The sequence below is a fragment of the Myripristis murdjan genome, chromosome 16 (genome assembly GCF_902150065.1).
Source record: "Myripristis murdjan chromosome 16, fMyrMur1.1, whole genome shotgun sequence".
NCBI lineage: Eukaryota > Metazoa > Chordata > Actinopteri > Holocentriformes > Holocentridae > Myripristis > Myripristis murdjan.
In genome coordinates, this window is record NC_043995.1 from 7,462,019 (window position 1) to 7,482,751 (window position 20,733).

The 20,733-nt window shown below is 44.4% G+C and overlaps 1 protein-coding gene across 3 annotated transcripts; it reads right to left on the reverse strand.

Moving 5' to 3' along the window:
- Window positions 1-4,017: 4,017 nt before the first annotated feature.
- Window positions 4,018-19,907, reverse strand: mtcl3a (MTCL family member 3a). Of its 3 annotated transcripts, none has more exons than XM_030072930.1 (8): window positions 19,339-19,907; window positions 18,571-18,738; window positions 12,761-13,063; window positions 9,137-9,733; window positions 8,742-8,821; window positions 6,557-8,408; window positions 5,550-5,575; window positions 4,018-5,457 (listed from the first exon to the last, which is right to left on the reverse strand). In XM_030072930.1, exons 1-8 carry the CDS (start codon window positions 19,738-19,740, stop codon window positions 5,184-5,186), a joined length of 3,702 nt encoding a protein of 1,233 aa, XP_029928790.1. In that variant the 5' UTR covers window positions 19,741-19,907; the 3' UTR covers window positions 4,018-5,183. The 3 variants fall into 3 exon arrangements, with proteins under 3 accessions (XP_029928790.1, XP_029928791.1, XP_029928792.1); XM_030072932.1 differs by having other exon boundaries at window positions 5,392-5,457; window positions 5,540-5,575; XM_030072931.1 differs by lacking the exon at window positions 5,550-5,575.
- Window positions 19,908-20,733: the final 826 nt, after the last annotated feature.

Consider the following 20,733-nt stretch of genomic DNA (forward strand, 5'->3'; position numbering starts at 1 on the left):
CCTCCAAAATGACTTTCAAAGGAATCCACTATGAAATATTTCACACCTATGTACTGTACTTCCAAGCCTCCAAAGAACTTGTTGGTGTGAAAGTAAATCTCAGTATTATAGTATTATTACTACATTGTCTTATTTTTTCTTTTATTTTTATTTATCATTTATCATTTTTGTCATTATGTCTTCTTAAATTTTATATAAAGCACTTTTAATTGCCTTTTGTTTGAAAGGTGCTGCACAAGTAAACTTGACTTGCCTTGCATGTATTAACCAGTGTATTTTAAGATCTTAGCCAGAAAAATAATACCACTATATTGGATGTAATCAGTTGCACTGTGTAAATAATGGTCTGTAAACTTTTTTTCCCCACAAATTGTTGGTTTTGTGGTTTCCCATACTGCAAACATAAAAGGCCATTGACAAGAATACACTGCGATGCATTCAAGGCCCTGCTGGAGTCAAACTCTGTTTCAGCACCCACACCTCTCCGGTCTATTTAAAAGTGGGGAAGGAATTCAAAAAGGTCGGTGGACAGGCAGTCATTCCAGACATGCTGACTCTCTCCTTTCTGATCTGTACAGTACAGTCAGTTAGATCGACGGGCTGCAACCTGTTTCTAATCATCAACTCTGTGGAGTGTAATAGCACCTGGAGAACAGCATGGTGGCTCGGTGGTGAGCACCGCAGCTTCACAGCAATATAAACTCAAGGTCATTGCCCCGGTCAGTCCCTGTCTGTGTGAAGTTTGCACATCTCCAGGTGTTTCCTCCAAACTCATGCAAGTCATGTGGAATGGACTCTCCAAATTGCCCTGAGATGTGAATCTAAGTGTGAGTGTACTGATGTTAAATCGGTGATGGACAAGCAGCCAGTCCAGGGTGTCTCCCCTCCCTTCACACACATTCATTCTCCCTTCAGGCCTGGCCACTTCCATTCATCCTCTCATTTTGATTAAAGGCAGTGATGTTGTTTTATGATCCATCCCAGAGCGGAGGAGAGTGGACGATATCAGTGCTGCCAGAAACTCCAACTGATAATGGAAGTAAGTCTGAAATTACAACCTAGCTAATGGGAGAGAGAGAGAGAGAGAGAGAGAGAGAGAGAGAGAGAGAGAGAGAGAGAGTGACCCCTGAAGTGGTGCATCAAGGCGTTGATCAATATGCAGCTGTCTACTGCTCCACAGGAAGTCAGGGAATGCGCTTCAGTCAGCTTGGCTCTACACCAACCCACCAAGATAAGGAAACACACACACACACACACACATACATACACACACAGCAGCTAAGTGCCAGTAAGGGTCTATTTCAGGGCAGGGAGGATGGCAGCTTGGCAGGTGCCAGAGGCTGTGTATGGAGGTCAGTTGGGCTGGCGGACTGACAGCCAGGAGCCACTGAAAGTCTTTGAGGGCCAAGGAAGTCTTCAAAACAGCAACACAGACCGGGGCTTTTTGCCAGCACCACCGCAAAGTGTCCGGGAACATGGTATCAAAAGCAGCCAAGTGCAAATCTAAAACTAGTACTCAGTGGTCAAAGATTTAACATACAACTAAAGAACAGGGTTTATTTGTTTCAAACTAGTTTATTAGGAACTAAGCAACTATTTAATCTCTGTTGGCAAATGAGGTATTATACTGTGCAGTGAATCCCAGCTGACTTGTTTCAGTGAAAAATACAGCAGCATGAGTAATGACTGATTATTGGCTATATTTATGCTTGGCAATGTATTGGAAATCACACTAACAAGGGCAAAGGTTCACTGCAACCCAAGCAAGCTCAGTTTTTCTTTTACCATGCATATAGCATGCAATGGTAAACACAAACAGGGCAGTGGTGCTAAACTTTATTTACAAAGTGCAGTAAAGTGACCGAGAGCCAAAAGGACATGTGGTAAGTATGATTGCTATGCAGTATAATGAATAAAAACTGCAACTTTAGTTCTTTGACAGAGCACATAAGAGGATGGGACTTAGATCACATCAGGCCATGGTAAGTGATTTAACAGGCCCGGGAACAGATGTAAGCCAGTCGGTGGTGTGTGCCATGTGTGTGTGCGCAGTGTTAGTGAGCATAAACATACAAAGAACCGAGGATATCACAGCTGCTTGTGAGTTATGTGTCTAATTCGAAACCGTCTGCTGTTGGAATTTGACTGAGCATCAAGGGGAGGACGACGTACACAGCAATCATCTGAGACCGTTTGCCACTGAGCGTCGTGTGTATGAGGGGTTTTATTGCAGCAGATGATTTCACTGATTAGTTCCCTCTCTCTGGCTGAAGGTGTGCTAATCAGTGGGATGAGCTGCCGTATAGTGTTTGCCTGCGTACGTGCCTCTCGGTGACATGGTATGCTATTATTAGCAAAACAACAGAGGAGTTGTGTGGGTTTGCAGGGAGTGTCTTGATTGTGATTGCATTGTTTACACTTTTAATCACATTGTACATTCTTTAATTGCAGTGAGCACCTCAAATGTCTTCAAAGGCTTGCTTTTATTCTCATCATTCATTCCCTTATTGTTATCATCATAATATCACTTGCATCACCATCATCTCAGTCAACATCATAGATGATAAGGCCTGACATAATCACACTGCCAAGGATTGCATCATATGAATCTTTTAACTACTTTTTCAGTTGATTTACTGTTTGACAGCCTGTAGCTACTGTTTTGCACATACAGATAAGCGTTACCTGTGCCCACACTTTGGATGACTGTTTTTTGATGAGAAAAGTCAGTGTAGCCCTGGATGCACTGTTATGATGGGTTAAGAACACAAATTGTTCCGTAGCTGCTCCAGTGAAATTGTTTTAAACTGCAATGAAAACAGAACAGCCAGTGCTGGTTATATAATGAACGCTGCACTCCGAGCCATCTACACTCCCACCCAACCTTGACACCGGAAAACATGTTGAGAAAGCCAAGGGAGTGCTAGGCTGGGTATCAGGAAAGGATGACAATATTAATTTCGGCAGCGGGGTAGGATTTCTGGCACCAAAACATTGTAGCACCTGCTATTTCAGTCAACCTAGAGGGCCAGGTTTCAGACTGAGGGGTTAGATGTCTGTGCCGCTCAGGGCCAGGGATGCATGCATGTGCGTGCATGTGTGTGTGCGTCCCTGTGTTTGTCCGTGTGTGTGTGCGGGCATGACTCTGTGTGTGCAGTAAAATTTCAGAGTGACATTTTTATGCCTCAGCCAGACAAACAGCAAGGTGAAGAAGTGAGATTAGGAGTCTAGCTCATCACAGAGCAGATGACACATGATGTGACTGTGTGGTTAATTCTGGCATCACACACATCTCGGAAAGCAGAAAACATACATGGAGGAAACACACACACTCAACCAAAAAAACACACACAGGCACACAGCATCATAATGATGGACTGTCCCACTGCTGCTCTCACGTAGCGCTAAAGTCATCATTCAGAGGAAGAGACCCCAGTGTCACCAAGGGTGTCAGCTAATGAGATTGAGGGTGCCAGACACCGCTGAGTCATTTGGCTCTGGTAGTTAATCTTTGCGGGTCAATCAGAGAGACGGGAAGGGGGAGTCTTATCACCTCAGGAATCCTCTTGGTACAGTTTTTGATTGATGCTCAGAACTTACCAAAGTTTTTCCCAAAGAGTACCAGTTACCAGACCCGGCTACACTCAGGCTATGCAAATACACAGTGCATAAGGTCAGCTTACTACAACAACCACTGTGTAGATAATTGAAAAAATCAAACCTCATGAATAAAATGATTCATGTCTGTTTGAAAGGTGGAAAGGTGGAATTTAATCTTCCAATGAATACAGCAACTTCCAAATTTAATGAGGTATAGTCTATTGGTGGTTTCACAGGCACCCCGTCTCACATGCAAGCTTCATCAATGAGCTGAAGTGACCCAGCAGCTATTTCTAAACTATTTCTATCAACAATTCTCCACACCGTATCCTGTAAGTCTGGAAACAAAAGCAATGAATGAAACTGTATTTTCTGCTCTACTTCAGTTTGGAATGTGAACAGACGAGAAAATGTTATGTCCTTGTTATATTTATTACACAAAATGAACAGCAAAGGCATCACTTTCATCATGATATGATTTTACCACTTTGACCCAATAGACTGTACTACTCAACTGAGTAATGTCCTGCTATGTGACCATTCAGAGTTAGTAAAAGTAGAAAAAGAGTTTTGTCCTTTTTTTTTTTTTTTTTTTTGTAAGCATCATTAATTTCAGTTATGCACAAAAGCAGGCTCTTATAAATGAGACTCCATCTTGAGACACATTTTGACTGGAAAACATCAGTAATGGGTGAAGAGCAAAAATAAAAGCCATAAAAATAATGTATTTAATCTTCAAATTAAGGAACTCTATATAAAGAAACCAGCCTTTGGTACAAAGTTAGAAAAAAGCGACCTTACATTTTATTTTATGTTTTGTTGGTTGTTTCTGCATTTCTGCAATTATGTAAAATGTAAAGCCACACATGAATGTAAAGCAAAATGATTTAAGTCACAGGCAAGGTACAGTCCAGGCATGTAAGCCATACTCGAGAAGGCAGAAAACCAACACTGTTTTATACATCACACTGACAAAAGTGATGCTAGGGAAAGCTTTACTCCAAAAAATGCCTTTACTTTGAATGCAACATGATGCTGAATATTGTGTATGCAACATATTCTGTGCCAGGAGCAGAGAAATATGTTGCACACAAAATACACCATCACTCTGGACTTGTCTGAACAGATTAAATTGGATGAAAAACTGTAGACCTTTTTTAATCAGAGCTAGCATCACTTTTATAGTGTAAACATACAGTACAGAACAAAGGACAACATTGAGGGGTTGTAAGATCTGCAAGGCTACACTAGGCAAGGCTAGGATCCAGACCTGAGCAAAGGATATCAGATGGTTGGCATGAACTTGAGGTGCATTTGATGTAATTTGTCCTGGAAAGAGATGTTTTCACAGTCCTCTGAGGCTACACAAGGTGCCTGGCAAGTTCATCTTTGCACACCTCCGAGCATTTGAAACACTTTCAGGTCTTCGTTTTCATGCCCAGGTCTGCTAGGCTCCTCTGGATGCCGCGTACATTCTTCAAATGATTGGTGAACTCACAGCTAAAGCACTTCCGAGTCGATAGCGGTGAAGAAGCAATCAGGATTTGGTATGTACAAAGGTGAGATGGAGAGAATGAGGAAGTTCACCTTGTTGGTTCGGGCAAAGGGACCGGATGGGGATCAAATGATGACTGTCTCCATGTGAAAGGCATGTGAGTAGGTAAAGGATGAAGTGTGTTTCTGGTAGGAGATGGATGGTGGAACAACGGGGGTGGTGGACGGAGAGGAGGAGGTGGAGGAAGATGAGGAGGGGGAGCGGCTGGCCCAACGGGAAGGGAGGCGGCGGTTGGCAGGTCGGGCAGGTCTTGAGAAGTTCTTCTTCTTGGTGGAAATGGTGTTGGAAGACTCTTTGCTTTCCTGCGGAAAAACAAATTAATTAAAATTTAGGATTATCACACCTTTCTATCAACTATCAAATTCACCATCTCAGATACTTTACATTTTCTCACTTGTGCCATCTGTAGTCTTCTCGCCCCTAGGGAAAACAACAGGCATATTTCAAACAGGAACGTTTTAATACATTAACCTGCTCTGCGAGAAACAGAAACACATGAATCCAGTGCGCTCCTGTGAAAACTATAGGACACACAAGTAGATCCCTTTTCTTTCACTCACCAAGAGCAAAAGCATCTGACCTCAAAAGATTTTCTATATGCTGCAGTCCTATTGCTATTTGGCAGACCCTCAAAATCTTCATTTTATTTTGGGAGATAATACTCCTTGGTCAAGGTTAAATGAACATCTTATCCACTCTGACTTGCAGAGATAGCTTCTAGTTGCATTTGCTTTGTGAGGCCAAAACAAATTGGCCTGATAATCACTCCCACCATTTCTGGTAACATTTGCATGACTTTAAAGCCGTTTAATCTCTCGAGCTGTCTGATTCCCGCGGCCTGCTGAAGGCATTCAGTCAGCTGGCTGTTTGGAGATATTTCTGTAATTACAACACAAAGGCCTGAAAACCGCTTCCACTAAGAGGCCCTCGAGATTAAAGACAACTTTTTGGGGGGAATGAGTGGTGAGGCCGATAGACGTTCTGCCAAGTTAACTTTGTGCGCCACACTACCAGTTCCCTTTGTTAGGAGCCTTTTAGCAATGAAATGGCCCAGATGCCCAGATTATAATAGAGGCTTTGGCCTGCTTCTGTCTCTGAGCACATACCAGAAATAAACAACATTCCCTTTGGATCTGTCCTCAGCCAAGGGCAATCACTGAGTATTTCAGAATGGAATCAAACAGAACGAAATGTGTGCGGTCGTCCAGGTCCACTAGTGTAATTGGCCTGAAATATTTTTGTCAAAATATTTCAGTAAAAGCAAATTGGAGGCCTTCACATTACAACTGAAAAGAACACTTAATAGCTTGATGTGTACAAAAGCGAGTGGCACACCTGCTTGTGGTATGTGAGCGGTCGTGAGAGCGTGCACACAGTCTGTGTATATCAGACTCTACCCACCTGCACCGTGAGCCGCAACTCTTTCACACCCATGGCACTGCGGCTGCTGAGTTGTGCATGTGTGGGCTGTGTGTGTGAGGCATGTGAGGAGTGTGTGTGTCTAGGGGCAGGAGGTAAGGGCAGAGGGTCCATGTCCAGCATGTCCAACAGTTCTATCACCCTCTCCTCCTGCTTGGGACTGCGACTGGGACTTGAAGGCATCTCATTCTGTTGGTTTTGGTTCTCTTGAGCCCAAGCTGCACTTTCATAACTCTTCAGAATCCTTTCCACTGCCCCATAGTTGGACCGGGACCCCTCGGGCCGTGGATAGGCAGCCAGAGTAAGGGGCTTCCAAGGATGGTCATTCATCACACGAGGTCCAGGTCTCGGGGTATCTGACTGGGATGAGGTAACAGATGGATGCCTTGGCTGTGTCTGGTGTCCCGGCTGAGTCATCAGTTTTGATTTTGTCTCAGCAGAGGGCTGCTGGGGTGAGGCAGTGGCCTTGGCTGTGTGAGGCCTCTCCCTCTTAGGGCTGGACCCAGCCACACTGTGAGCTAGCTGGGTATTTGCAGGCAGGATGGTCTCAGAGAACAGAGGCTCTGTGGCCGCTCTGTGATGTGTTTTCCTGGAAGGACTGTTTGGGGTTGGAGCTTTGTGCTTGACCTCAGAGTGGTGTGAGGGATTGTGAGAGGTCACTGAGGGTGCCTCCCTGAACTTAACCTCTGAGTGTTGGGTTGAAAGGTCAGAGGGGATTTCCTGCTTCATTCTGACCTCCTGGCCTTGGGAGTCACACCTGGTTCCCCTTGGTTGCATGTCAGGATTCTGAACAGGGGGGTCAAGGATGGAGGGAGACAGTGTGACTTCAGGATGAGCGCTGACGATGCCAGAGGTGACCTCAGCACACTGTGGCCGGACGTCAAAATTAGCTTCCCTAGGTGGTGTGACCTCATCTGACACACTTGTTGTTGGACAGACTGGTTTGCAAAACACAGGGGAGACAGTGGTAAAATTGTCCTGTTCCTCTACCCCCCGACCCATCTCAGCCTGAAACAGAGTTCGGTTGAACTCGGCTGTTTTCTTCTCCAGCACTATGTTCCTTCTGGAGCCCTGGAGGCTGGGACAGGCAGATGGTATTTCCAGAGATGGCAAGAGCAGATCTACAGGTAATTCTCTGACAACAGGAGGCATTTCATGTCCCTCTGGGCTTTTTAGGTTTCCAACACCAGGCCTGTAGTTTGGGCTCAACTCTTTCCCAGCAGTCAGTATGTTGACTTCAGAGAAACTTTTCTGGACAGGCAGATACGGAGCCAACTTGTTGCTACTGAACTTGCTCACATCACAGGACCAGCGGCTGTGGCAGCAGCCGACATTACAGTTAGAGTTAGCAGGTACAGAGCAAGATGCTATCACACCATCGGTCAGAATTTTACCTTCATTCTTTTGTAGCATAGCCTCAAACTTCCTCACAATGGACGGACTGCTACACTTCCTGTCCATTAGAGCACAGGGGCTGTGGCACTTGCCACCTGAGATCAAGGAGGATTCTGGGATGTGGAGTTCTAACTCCGGAGGAGTGGGGCTGCTCAGACTCCAGGAGGAGATACGAGGAGGAACAGGTGGGGCGTCTGTGTCTAAATCAGAAAGTCTTTTGAAATTAGACTGACTGTCTCTGTGGCTGTCTATCCCAGTGCTGTTGGTTCTCCATGTGTTATCTGGTGACAAGCTGATCCAGTTTTCCTTCTCCAAAGCCCGGAGGTCATCATAGATCTGGTTGAGATCACAGGGTGAGTCATCCAGCTCCGGTCTGGGTTTCACGTGACTCCTCAGCATCTCCCTCTCCTCAGGAAGATATAGAGACTCACATCGATTCCTGGAAGAAATTAAACAAATAGAAAGCTGAGTTTATTCTTCTTACTTTATGTTGCATATTTATATTTGATATATATTAATAACTCATAATTCATTTTGATCTTATTCTTAAGAGACATTAAAAAAAATTCTACATGATGTTATTTCACAAGTAAATTACCGTAAATTCATGATTGTTGTCCTAAAACAATTACTGTGATTGCATTACAACTATGAAATGTACTGCTGTACAAATAATGATAAATTACAAGACATGACAAGTACAGTCAAGTAAGGATTTTCATAGTGACATGTTGAAGCCAGGAAGATGACATAGCAATGAGGATTTATATACCTCTTATCGCCAGTTTTTCTCCTGATCTCATCCTGGTAACTACAAAGCTCCTCGCTCACACGGGCAATCTCCTTCAGAGCCTAAAGAGATAGAGAACAAAACAAAGAAAGACACAGGAATGTGGGATGCTGCGTGTTGGTAAAAACACGTAAAAACAGAAACTTGAGAGGTTGAAATGATGGTGAGGCAGATAAACAGGACTGCGTATTGGAAGCAAGCAAGGTATGATGGAGGCAGATACGCAGGAGGGAATGTGGGGACACCAGTGATGAAACAACAAGATAGTGATAGCAAAGCAAAAGAGCAGAGAGAAGAAATGGGCATACTGGTGTGTGCATTCTGTAAATCAGTGCAGTGTTTTCAGCAATTAGAAAATTAGCGTTTTGAAGACATACAGCATTGAGTGCAGTCGTGTTCTTCTTCTTATCACTGCCATAATTCAGCTCTGAACTTAGATGACTTTCCTGAGAACCACCATGGACGTTTTTCACATTCCCTTTAGAGGTGCCACTGTTCCTCTGTGGCACTCCACATGCAGGAGCTCCGTGGAAAAGAGCCTCCAGCTCTGCTGTATCCACAGTGTCCTTGCTGTCAGTGACTGAGTCTCGCTGCCTCGGGCTCCTGAATCTCAGTTCATCCACCAGCTCAGGTTTTGTACAGTCATTCTGGGTAAACTGGCCATCGATATTAGGTTCAAAGAGGCTGTTTCCTTGGAAACCAGAAGAGTGGTGACTATCTCCACTTCTGCCACTACAACCAGCATCACTGATGTTACCGTGGCGATAGAAACCAGGAAATGGTGGGTGTCTACTGGGTTCTGATTGGCTGCTGCTGCTGATGGGCTCAGAGTGCGATTGGTCACTGTGCAGACTGGAGCCTGTGCTGGTGGACCGTATGCTGAGCCTGAGTGCAACGTCATCATCCTGGGCCCCGTTGTCCACTCCAGTCTCCAGTTCAGTCCCCTCTCGTTTGGCCCTCACCTCACAGTACAGCTGGCAACAGAAAGAGGGAGGGAAGGTCAGAAGCAGCGATGAAGAAGTAGTTTGGTATTTTATATATTCACAGCTTTGGTGCTGCCGAGCAGCGATTGCTCCGCACAGACCAGCTAGCGGTTAATCCTGAGTTGTCAGTGGTGTAATACTGAACCATCATATTCCTCAATCGAGAAGTTCCTGTCCTCTCTCTGTGTCAATAAATATGTTACGTGAGTTGTCTGACTGAAATACTGGTGCTTGGTAAACACAATATCTCAAGTTATCCTTTGTCCAAGTTCAATTTTGCAATAATGTTTGAAAGCAATGTCATTAATTAAGTAGTTTGCTTCATCTGACTGGATTATTAGGTCCCCAAGAATTTCTTGTCAGGCAAATGGTATGCCTTTAATCTGACTATGTGCTGAGGAAAGAGGCTGAACACTTTCAGCAGTATCTCTTCTCTCATTGGACACACAGTCAGAGCTGAAAAAAGTAACAAATGGAATGAAAAGACAAGACCCAGTAAAAGCAGGGAGGAGCTTGATATCATAGCATTACAAACTACAAGTCATGTTGGATCCACTGCCCATGCAAAATAACAGTAATTCTGGATGATGAGTAGCCAGTCATGAGAGTGCAGCAATAGCTTTTATGAACATACTTAGAAGATATTTGAAAAAAAAAAAAAAAAAACAGGCCCCTTTAAAAAAAGAATGACCTCTGGCCTCTTACCATGGAATCCCAAAATAATAACTATTTCATGTTCGCTGGGCTCTGTTCCCATCATGCAATAACTGGATGGGACTACTGCCTTTTAGCCTTTTTTATTCCTCTGCTGTTTTTCCTCTTTAATTTTCTAGTCTTCGGGGGCCAAATGAGAGCCACATGTTCTTTTCAAAGCAAATTGTTCCAGTGCCTTAACACTTTTGTCCAACTTCTTTTGTATGACTTCCCTCATTAAATCACTAATCTGCTTTTCTGAGCATGTTAGATTTTAATCCCCTGGCAGACTTGGCCCTCGTCACCACCCAGGCTAGACTGTCCCTCTCTGTACCATTCACCCACTCCTTCAGTCTAAATTACTCCCCACACTGTCCTGTCCTCCAGTGCTCCTCTACTTATCATTCTCTCTCCCCTAATCCCCGAGCTCTCACCTCACATCTCATTTTTCAGCCCAATCTCCTGGCACAATTCTACCCAACCAGAGGGAAAATCCATCTGAAAAGCTAAAACAGAGCTCTTAATAAGTTAGGTCTTATCCTAAGACAGTTCATTCAAATTTCTGAACATGAACAGGTCTCTTCCAAAGCCGGACACAAGGGAGCCAAGGCTGTCCTGATGATTCATTCATTCAGTTCTTCATTCAACAGTGAATGCTTGTCTTTGAACACATCTTCTAATTCACGAGCAGTAATACTCCAATCAAACTGGGCCTAACGCAAAAATTACCCACAGTTTCCACTTGATTACTGATGGATCCACTCGTTTCCAGTCAAGTCACAGATTAGAGACTTGGCTCTCTGTTTAACCTGCTTTGGGGGAAATTTGCTTGTGTTAAATTAGGTATAATAGGTACCTTGATTTTGTACATTTGTAAATTACTTTAAGGTTTAGTTTTCAGTCAACTGCCTCCCTTCATCCATCCACCTCTCTGGTAAAACTCTCCCTCTCATCTGTAAACGTCCCAGTCTACGCCGCTCCAGCTCAGAGACAGTCTGGTCGCCCACCTCTGTCCCAGTGCACAAACAGAGATCTGAGCAATGGCCAAACCCCCTCCCTCTGCGTCCCCCTGCCTGCTCTGCAGCTGCACTGATCAGCAGATATTGTTTTGACAGAGTGCATGATGAACAGGATGTGTAGGAGGGACGGCTTATGGTACACACTGTAGGTACGACGGTGTATAGGAAGCCGTATATCACACACAAATTAGGTTCGCTTCCTGAGGACAACAAACAATAAAAAGGACGAAACTGTTTGGAGATATTTTGTGAGCTTGTTAAAACAGTGTTCTATCTGAGTCGAATGCATGTCCTGAAAATATGAGCATCAACAATTTAACATCCCATCTGGCAAATGTGAAATGGTGAATGGTAAATATTTAGTCGCAAGAGGTTATTTTGGGAGCATAAATAACCTTCAATGAGCATAAAGGGAACATAAAGTAACAAACAAAGTGTATTAATAAAGTAGATAACTCAACTATGATTTCAAAAAAATCAAACAGCACCTTATATTTACAAGCTTACTGTAGGAGTTAAGTGTGTAAAAGTAATACAAATTGTAAATCATTAAACATAAGAAATAAAAATTCCATAATGTTACATGTTTACAGTTTAAAAAAGATTATCTACTAACCATTAAGTGCTGCAATAATGCATCTGAACCATCATAATCACAATGCAATCTTGCTTTACAAAACTACCATCTGGGATTCTTGGTAAGATGATGGCACCTCAAAGCTGGGTCTGCTAAATGCCTCTGTGAGCTACAGCTCTGGCAGCAAAATAACAAATACTATCCAAACAGATCAGAGTCAAAACATCACATCACAGGACTATCACAGGAAGGCCAACATGATATAATTCAAATGCAGAGTAGTCCCTGCTAACCGTATGTAATTTGGTTAGCAATTAAACTTGCAGTTATAATTTGGGTTAACCATGATCTGTATGAACAGCTGCTATAAACAATATCAAGTGCACCAAGTGAATGAGACACCGACATTCATCATTTTCCTGCCTGTCAAGAGTGGCGGGACACTAATACTGCTTCTAACCTGGTGATGTGTTTTTGTTATGTTTTTTTGCTGAATATAACATGCATGTGTTGACATAGCATCTCGCAAAATACACCATTTGTGAGGACCATACTAATTCCCAAACTCATACGTGCATAACCTTAACCTCAAACTCAACCCCTAACCCTAATTGACCTCATGAAGAAGTGAACAACAAAACAGTTTCCTCACTTTGTAAGATTTTTGTATTTTTTTTTCTATCCTTGTCAGGACATTTTATCCAAGAACACACACTCTCTCTCTCTCACCTCCTCTATCTTCCTCTGCATGTCTCTCAGCTGGTTCTCCCATTCCCTCCTCTCTGTGTCGAACCTCTCCAGCAGCTCGGCTTTCTCCCTGAGCCAGTCCCTCTCGTTGTGCTCCAGGCGACAGCGCAGGTCCATGGCCGTGGAGTGTGTGTCTGCCAGGAGCCTCCGCTGCTCTTCCCTCTCCCGGCGGAAAGTTGAGGTGTTGCCGTGACACTCTGAGGTGCCCCGTGACCCCGCAGAGCCAGGACCTGCTGCTGTCTGGACCCCTTCACTCAACAGCCCAGCACCTTCTCTAGCCTCCAACTGGGCAGGGAGAGAGGGGGAGGGAGAGAGAGAGAGAGAGAGAGAGAGAGAGAGTGAGAGAGAGAGACCAGAGGAGATAGAGGAAGAAAGGAAAAGGAGCAGGGGTACAGAGTGGGAAAGACCATCGGGGAAAGAGCCGATAGCGATAGAGATTGTAGTCAGAGGAAGGGAAGGAGAGAAAGTGAGAGAAGACAGGACAAGCGAGACGAGGGAGAGAAAAGAACCAGAAAAAAACAAGTTGTTATAAATGGAATTAAGAGAATGAAGGAGCGGCAGGAAGAGAAGGTGGAGGAGTGGGACGATTGAGGGACCACAGGGACGAGTGTCAGTGGGTTCAGAGGAGGGAAGAGACAGACAGATGAGAGAAGAGAGGACTGAAAGATGAAAACATCCTGTTAAGATCTCACACACCGGGGTTCAGGGACAGTCTCTCCTCTATGGCACTTCTCTAGCACAGGATACAGTGCAGGATATGGCAGACTGCGTGAGACACAGTCAAATATGTCTGCAGAGGATGCACGTGGTTGCAGTCAAAGGATACTCGAGGCTATCAGTGTGTAGAAACACACACACACACACACACACACACACACAAAGGGAATCTTTCTCCTCAGCACAAACAAGGCCTGACTCGCAACTGTTTCCTCTTGAAATTACATAAAGATGTCAATTTGTTTAGCTCAAGTTTCTCATTCTTGTTTAAAGTGAGACTACTATTGAATGCCTCTATTCAAGTTTGTTTTTCCTCTGCCCTGAGCGGTTCAATTGGTGTTAGTGTTTCTTGATTTCTGCGATATCACTCCATGGAGAATGAATTGGAAAAGCTGCACGACTATGACCCATTTTCTGCAAGTCAGACACGTTAGCACAGTAAAATAAACACATTTACACTCCAGTGTAAAAGCTAAAACAGATTCCACATAATCGGAGTCATATTGCCATTGACCATCAGCAAAAGGAACTGCACAAAGTACACATTCAAGACATCAAAGAAGTCTTGGTTGTCTTAAATAAATGATTTTGAGAGATCTTCACTGAACTGTTTCTATACCACAGGCATTACATATGGGAATTCTTTAATTAAGAGGCATTTCTCTTTTAAAGTATTTAAAGCTAAGGGTGGGTTTGTGGCATCAGATCTGCACATTCTGTGGTAAATGTGCTTTTTGGTGTAGCAAAAAGAGAAAAATCATGCAGGGTTTGGAACTGGAATGAGCCCAAGACAACGCCTGACTATGTGTGTGTGTGTGTGTGTGTGTGTGTGTGTGTGTGTGTAAGAAAGAGAGAATGCATACATGCATGCCTGCCTGTGTGCATGAGTGTTTTTTTCAGTATTCAGACATAGACATGGAGCACGGCCTTACAAACCTCGGTCATGGTGCTATTTCTGCTTGTGGCCTGGGGTCATGAAATTATGGTGTAGGGAAAACAAGACAAGCCTTTCTGTCTGTCTGTGGCTCTTCTGAAAGTTCTCCACAATTACAGATGGATGATGACGGGTGCTGTCCACAGTCTATTTAAAATCCCTAAGGTAAACAAACAGTGGAAGTGCCAAAACAAGACGGCTGGAGGAAAAATAAAGAACTCAGGAGCTCCATTGTCCAAGATGACAAAAGCAAGGGTTTTGCCGAGTCTTTTTGGAAGAAATATTGTACTGCACAAGAGGAATACTGAGTTGTTCATATTAGAGGGACCCAGGCAAGCTAATGAAGCCAACTCAGGAGAAATGCACTTAATATGCATTGATGCACAACCTGAAAATACAGCACAACTCCCAGGGAACCACCTCCTGCTACTCTTGGCTACCCTTTCTGTCGCTGTACAGTACAGGGTATATAAAGGTAACTGTGTCACCATGGTGTCCCGCTATAAATAGAGGACACACAACCAAGACTTTACAATGTCACATTCCTTGGGGAGGTGGAGAGAGGAGGAAAAGGGAGGTGGGGGAGCTGGCTGCTAAGCCAAAGTGAGATGTCTCTCGCTGCCAGCAGCTTTCATAAATCAGTGGCGGAGAAATATGCCTAGAAATATCCGGCCAGGGACCTCTGCCTGGGACCTTGGATGCTTGCTTGGTATTTGGGGGTGTTGGTGCCGAGACGGCTGCGGAAACGCACATAGATATATAAACAGACCTACTACGCTGTGGAGACAGGGTGTGCATTCACTAAGAATCTCAATGTTGGAAAAGTGTGTTCTTCAGAGAAATCAAGATAAGTAAGGCCTGCAATCTGTGCAGCGGTGACAACAACTTCCGCCTCGCATGAGTTTGACCACTTGTCTTGAACAGGCAGGAAGTGATAGTGATATTTTGCTCCCATGAGAAGTGTGACAACACCCAAGCATGTCTGATTATACCACTTGACACACCACAGAAAGCAGTCAGAGTGGTGGTAACAGCCTTTATGATTAGCGGTATCAGTCGGCTTTTTCAAGCCTGGAAGGAAACCTGAGAAGGGATTCAAATCAGACTTTAGCTTTCCATCCCATAAGCTGTGGCCACTGGGCCAGACATTCAGCATCGACCTGCCGCAACAGGAAGCTGAGATACAGAGGGAGGAGACATCAAGGGCACAATTGCCTACAGCTGGAGCTCATCGATCATCCCACCTGATGTCGATCCCAGAGCATTACCGGCCTCTCTGCCCTGATGAATCCTAACCACCTAAATTGACCCTCAAACCTCAGCTCACTGGGCCATTGAGCACCAAGGTCCTTCACTATCCTCCACCTCTTCCCCTCACTGCCTTCACTCATTCTATCACACTTCCCTCACCAGCTTGGCTGCACTGTTTCACCACAGCATTGAATGATGAGATGCTGTAGATCACGCATAGATATCCACATCACCCATTTCTCTACAGCAGAGACAACTGTATCGCATGGTTTCCACTAAACTCATTTTTCATGCTTTGCTATCATGGAAGCCATAGCCATGTCTTCTGTGGAATCTTGCTTTTGTAAACTGCAGATGTCGTTGGTCACGAATACCCAGCGGACGTTCTTCCTGCTCCGAATATCGCTGGAAGCTGATTAGCTTTTTGCTCTACTGCATCAGGGGAATTTCTCCCTTAAGCTCATTTCACGACAAAATGAAGTCCATCTTGATCTGCTCACATGCTATTGATTTTGCATGCATTCACAACGTGTCCTTTTTTCTTGCTTTGTTTGAACATAGTCTCACAAAATGAGTCATTTTCGATGGTCGCAGGTGAGCTTGCGAACTTCAAACTGATTCCAACAAACCGGTCTAAGATTAGCAGCCGGATGACATGTAATGTCTTTCTTGAATTATGGGCAGACCAAAAATGGGTTGCGGACCTTTTGCTGGCCTGGTACGTCCGCACATGACAAGAATAGTAACATGTTTTTAATAAGTCTGGGTCCCTGGGTAAAAGAAGAAACTCATCATTTAGTTAGTGGACTGCAGAAAATTTCAGAAACCCTGGCATCTGACCCTGCAGCAACCCTAGATTAGCACTTGGTGAGCACGTACCCAGAAGTATAAACTGTGGCAGGATGTGGCAGAGGGAGAAAACAGCTTTTACAATGGAGCTAACCCTGCCCTGCATAGCTCATCGGCAAGCCAACATTCCCCTCAGTCTGTTTGTGCAATCAATATAGGAAACTCTGTGTGTGTGTGTGTGTTCCATAACAGTATTGTTTGTATGTGATTGAGAAACAAATGGATTCCAGGCATTGTTAATATTTTGATCAGGCATATAAGCACATAACACAGACACAGCTTTGCAGAGTGCTCTTTTTTTTTTTTTTTTTTTTCAAGAATCAACAACTCTAAATAAACTGAGTGCAAATTTTGTGGGGATTAAAACATAATTTGAAATACAGAGCTGGACATACTCTGCAAGGCCTCACACACACACACACACACACACACACACACTTTCACAAGCACTTTTTCAAATATACAAAGAACAGACACACATACTGTAGACTTTTCCCTTTCCATCTGTCTTGACTGGCTCTCTCTCTCTGTCTCTCCATCTCAAACTCACACACACACAATCCACATTCCCCTGACTCTCGTGTGTGACAAAGCTCCAGGGAATGGCAGGCAACTGAAGTGCCTCTGATGTGGATGACTTGCATACACGCTGGCATCACGGTGTAAACGTGTGTGTGTGTGTGTGTGTGTGTGCGTGTGAGTGTGTTGACGCTGTGGTATAAACTCCTGCAGTAGATTAAACTTCCCTCTTTGCTCCGCTGCCCTCTGCCTCACTAGGCTTGAGAAACACAAAGCAGAGCACTGCCTGCCTCTGTCTTTATAAGGCCTGCAGTGTGTGTGAGGGCACGGCAGCCAGGAGCAGAAAAAAGAAGATTTGGACCGTCATATTGTACCAGCAATAAGAACTGGGCGAACAACATAATTGCAGTTAAACCATCTGGTCAGTCTCTCTCGTTCCCATCAAGGCTCTTGCCCAAGTATTCAGAATAATTGCACCGCCTCGTTCATTTCCAAAGCCGCATTATGGAACTTCTGACCAAGCTGATCACTTCAGTCAAAGAGACATCTGATTATTCTTTTAGCTTTGGAAGAGGAACAAGGGGAGATGTGTGTGAATGGGTGAATGTGTGGCCAATCAGTTGTAGGTGTGTGATACAAATCATATGGGGCTCAGATGGCAGATAAGGACACACAGAAAACAACAGGCATGGAGACCAGCTGAACAAATTACACATAAAAGTTGTCATATTAAATAAACTTCTATGTTTCTTCTTCAAAATCAGCCCAGCTCCTTGTGAGATAACTGGGACAAAATCCTAAATCTTTAAAGCCACTTTGCTTTCTAGTATAAATATACATTGTCCTGCAACAGACACTGGGCGATGTCTCACAAAACATGGCGTGGCTATGTAAACCTACCCTCTGTGTAAAACTCTTTTCTGCTCTTTTCAACAATTGCTTAACCTATTGTCACCACAGACAGCTGGTGTTAATAGTTCAACTGCTCCGACTAAGCTGCTGAAAGTTGAGCCGGGTGTCTGTGTGTCTGGTTGAGCTGGGATAACTGGGCTGGTTTCCTCACTGAAAAGCTTTTGTCTTAAGCTGAAGCCGTAGTTGGATGGGTGCCAGGGTGACTTATCACCTTGCCAAGTGGGTGGCAAAGGTGGCGAATGCAATTTACACCAAACTAGAGGTTACACTTATAGAGAAATAAGTTCATATATTAAAAAAAATACATTATAAAAACAAAATAAGTCTGACACATTCTGTATAGTATGGGACCTAAATACTGCTGTTACATCACTTTGTTTTATCACACACTCGCATCAGCACACACACACAAACACACACACACACACACACACACACACACACACACACACACACACAAATACAAACAACTACCAAATCTAAAACTCTACTACTGAGTAAATTATTTTACTATCTGAATGCAACCCCCCATCCACCATCACCAACACTCACACACACGCACACACGTACACATGCATAGAATCTCTGGGTCATCATCATTTGGCCCTACCTGTGCAATCCTGCATTTGAGCTCGGCCTTCTCCAGCTCCCAGGCACATTTGTCCCTGGTGTACTGCAGCTGCAGCTCGCTCCTCTTCTCCTCCTCTCTCTTCACCTCCACCTGCACCTCCTCCAAAACCGACTTCAGGTCCAGCAGAATCCGTCTGTTTTCCCCTCCCTGCACGGAAACACAGTTGGCGATAATTCTGATATTTAGACACAGCCCATATGTTCCCCAAATGGAGGCTTGTTGATGAAAATGTAAATTAAAAAAAATAAAGAGCTGACACCTAATTAACTTAACTAATACAATTACTAAAAACTAGACTGCTGATCAAATACTTTTAAATACATCAAATATGTCTAACAAATAAAGAATTTGTCAACTTTCATCTCACTGTTCTGCAACTCTCACTAACTCTTATACCAATAAGAGTTAATAAACAGGAAAAAAAATCAGGTATCAAATATTTTTCCAACTCTGTTGAACTCCGTCTAAATCAGAGAGACTACACAAAAGTCTTAACAAATCTAAAGTCCCATAAATATTAAGAGAGAATACAATTAATAAATGTAAGGTCACTATAAACCACAGCAAGACACCACAGACAAACTGCAATCCTTTGAAGGTATCTGTTACCGTAAGAGACTGAAAAATACCATTATGTATCATAAGACCATCATACACACACCAGACACACCAGACACACTAAGCACCTATAGGGAAATTAGCCTATACATTGTTTTTTCGTTAAGGGTAGTAACTGGTTCCATTTACTTGTATGTCAGCCACTTGTCTCAGGAGTAACTCTTTCTCGCGCATCCAGTCCTCTTTGTCCTGTCCGTGTCGCCTTTTTAAGTCCTCAAATTTCTTCTTCAGCCGTGTGTGTTGGGTTGGCTGCAGCTGAGGTTCGGGACCCGGCCAGATCTGACCTCTGAGGACCTCAAGTGGCGTCCCTCCTCCTCCTGATGAAGCACCGGACTGAGACTCGAGGATCTGACTGAAGACGGTGGGCGGAGAGGAGATCCTCCTCAGCGGACTGCGGCTCTTGCCCCTGCCTCTCTCTGCCCGCTCCATCCTGGAGCAGGGCACAAACTCCCAGCCCTGAGACGGAACGTAACCCCCGCCTGCACCGCCCCCACCGTGCAGACCAGAGCCGTTCCCAAACGCGCTCCACATTCCTCCAACAAACAACCAATCTCCCTCAGTTGACTAAACCCAAAAGTATGGCAAAGTCCCAGCATGCATCGTTTGCCACTACAGTTTCAGACATGTTCATATAAATAGACAAATTCCAATTGAGCAATGGCTGATGAGTGACCAGATGTATGATAAATTATTACACGCAGGTCAACAAATTATTTTAAGGTTTGCAGACTTCTGGTGGTCGTTGGTTGATCTTTGCTCTCCATTCTAGGCTACTAACTAGGCAACAACCAAAAATACATCACTTACTTTGCGGTGCAATATGGAAAATGCAAAAACCTCGCCATAACCAAAAGACGCACTACACAAACTCAAAATGACAGCTTTTTAAGTGGCATGAAGACTGCGCAGATTATCCAAAACCGGCCAATTCCCCCGTCGGCGGCTCAGCAGCTGTCAGGGCAGCCGTCGCTGCTCTGCTCCTGCGGGCACCGGGACAGGACGCAGTCCCCTCCATGTCTTTGTGGGGACAAGGTCAAGCCGTCATTCTGGTGCCAGGCTCCAACAGGTGTCCCCTTTTCTCTCTCCAAGTCTTTGTCACAATTGCACTCTAACGTTATCCTTCATTTTTTACATGTTTCATTTTTTTTTTCAAAGCGCGCTTTGTAGATCCTCTCTCTGCCAACTGCACAGGCAGCTGGTGTGTAGGCTACTCCACGATCCTGAGCGAGGACAGGCACCCAGTAACCACTCCGAAGTGAACGGGAGAGAGTACCCAAAAATATCACGAAGCGCCCTGATGTAAGAGCAGCGGAGTATTTTTACCCCCTGTAACCATGCATTTATTTTCCCCAAGCCTGCCAGGAGAGGCGTCTGGAAGAGGCTGCGGGGAGCACTAATTAATCAGCCCGAGCTCTTTTCTAATTACGTCTCTGGATAAGCCTTGCGCGGTATCTATGGCAACAAATCAATTTACGCACAACGCGCACGCTGGGCACACCATTCTCCATTGATGGGATCGGTATC

What these genes read in the sequence shown, in the direction of transcription:
- mtcl3a (XM_030072930.1), bottom strand. Translation starts at nt 19,740, where the DNA reads ATGTGGAGCGCGTTTGGGAACGGCTCTGGTCTGCACGGTGGGGGCGGT. An exon ending in GACAAGTGGCTGACATACAA is followed by an intron (nt 18,739 to 19,338) that starts GTAAATGGAACC and finishes GTTTCCGTGCAG; the next exon opens with GGAGGGGAAAACAGACGGAT. An exon ending in ACACGACTGCACTCAATGCT is followed by an intron (nt 8,822 to 9,136) that starts GTATGTCTTCAA and finishes CTATCTCTTTAG; the next exon opens with GCTCTGAAGGAGATTGCCCG.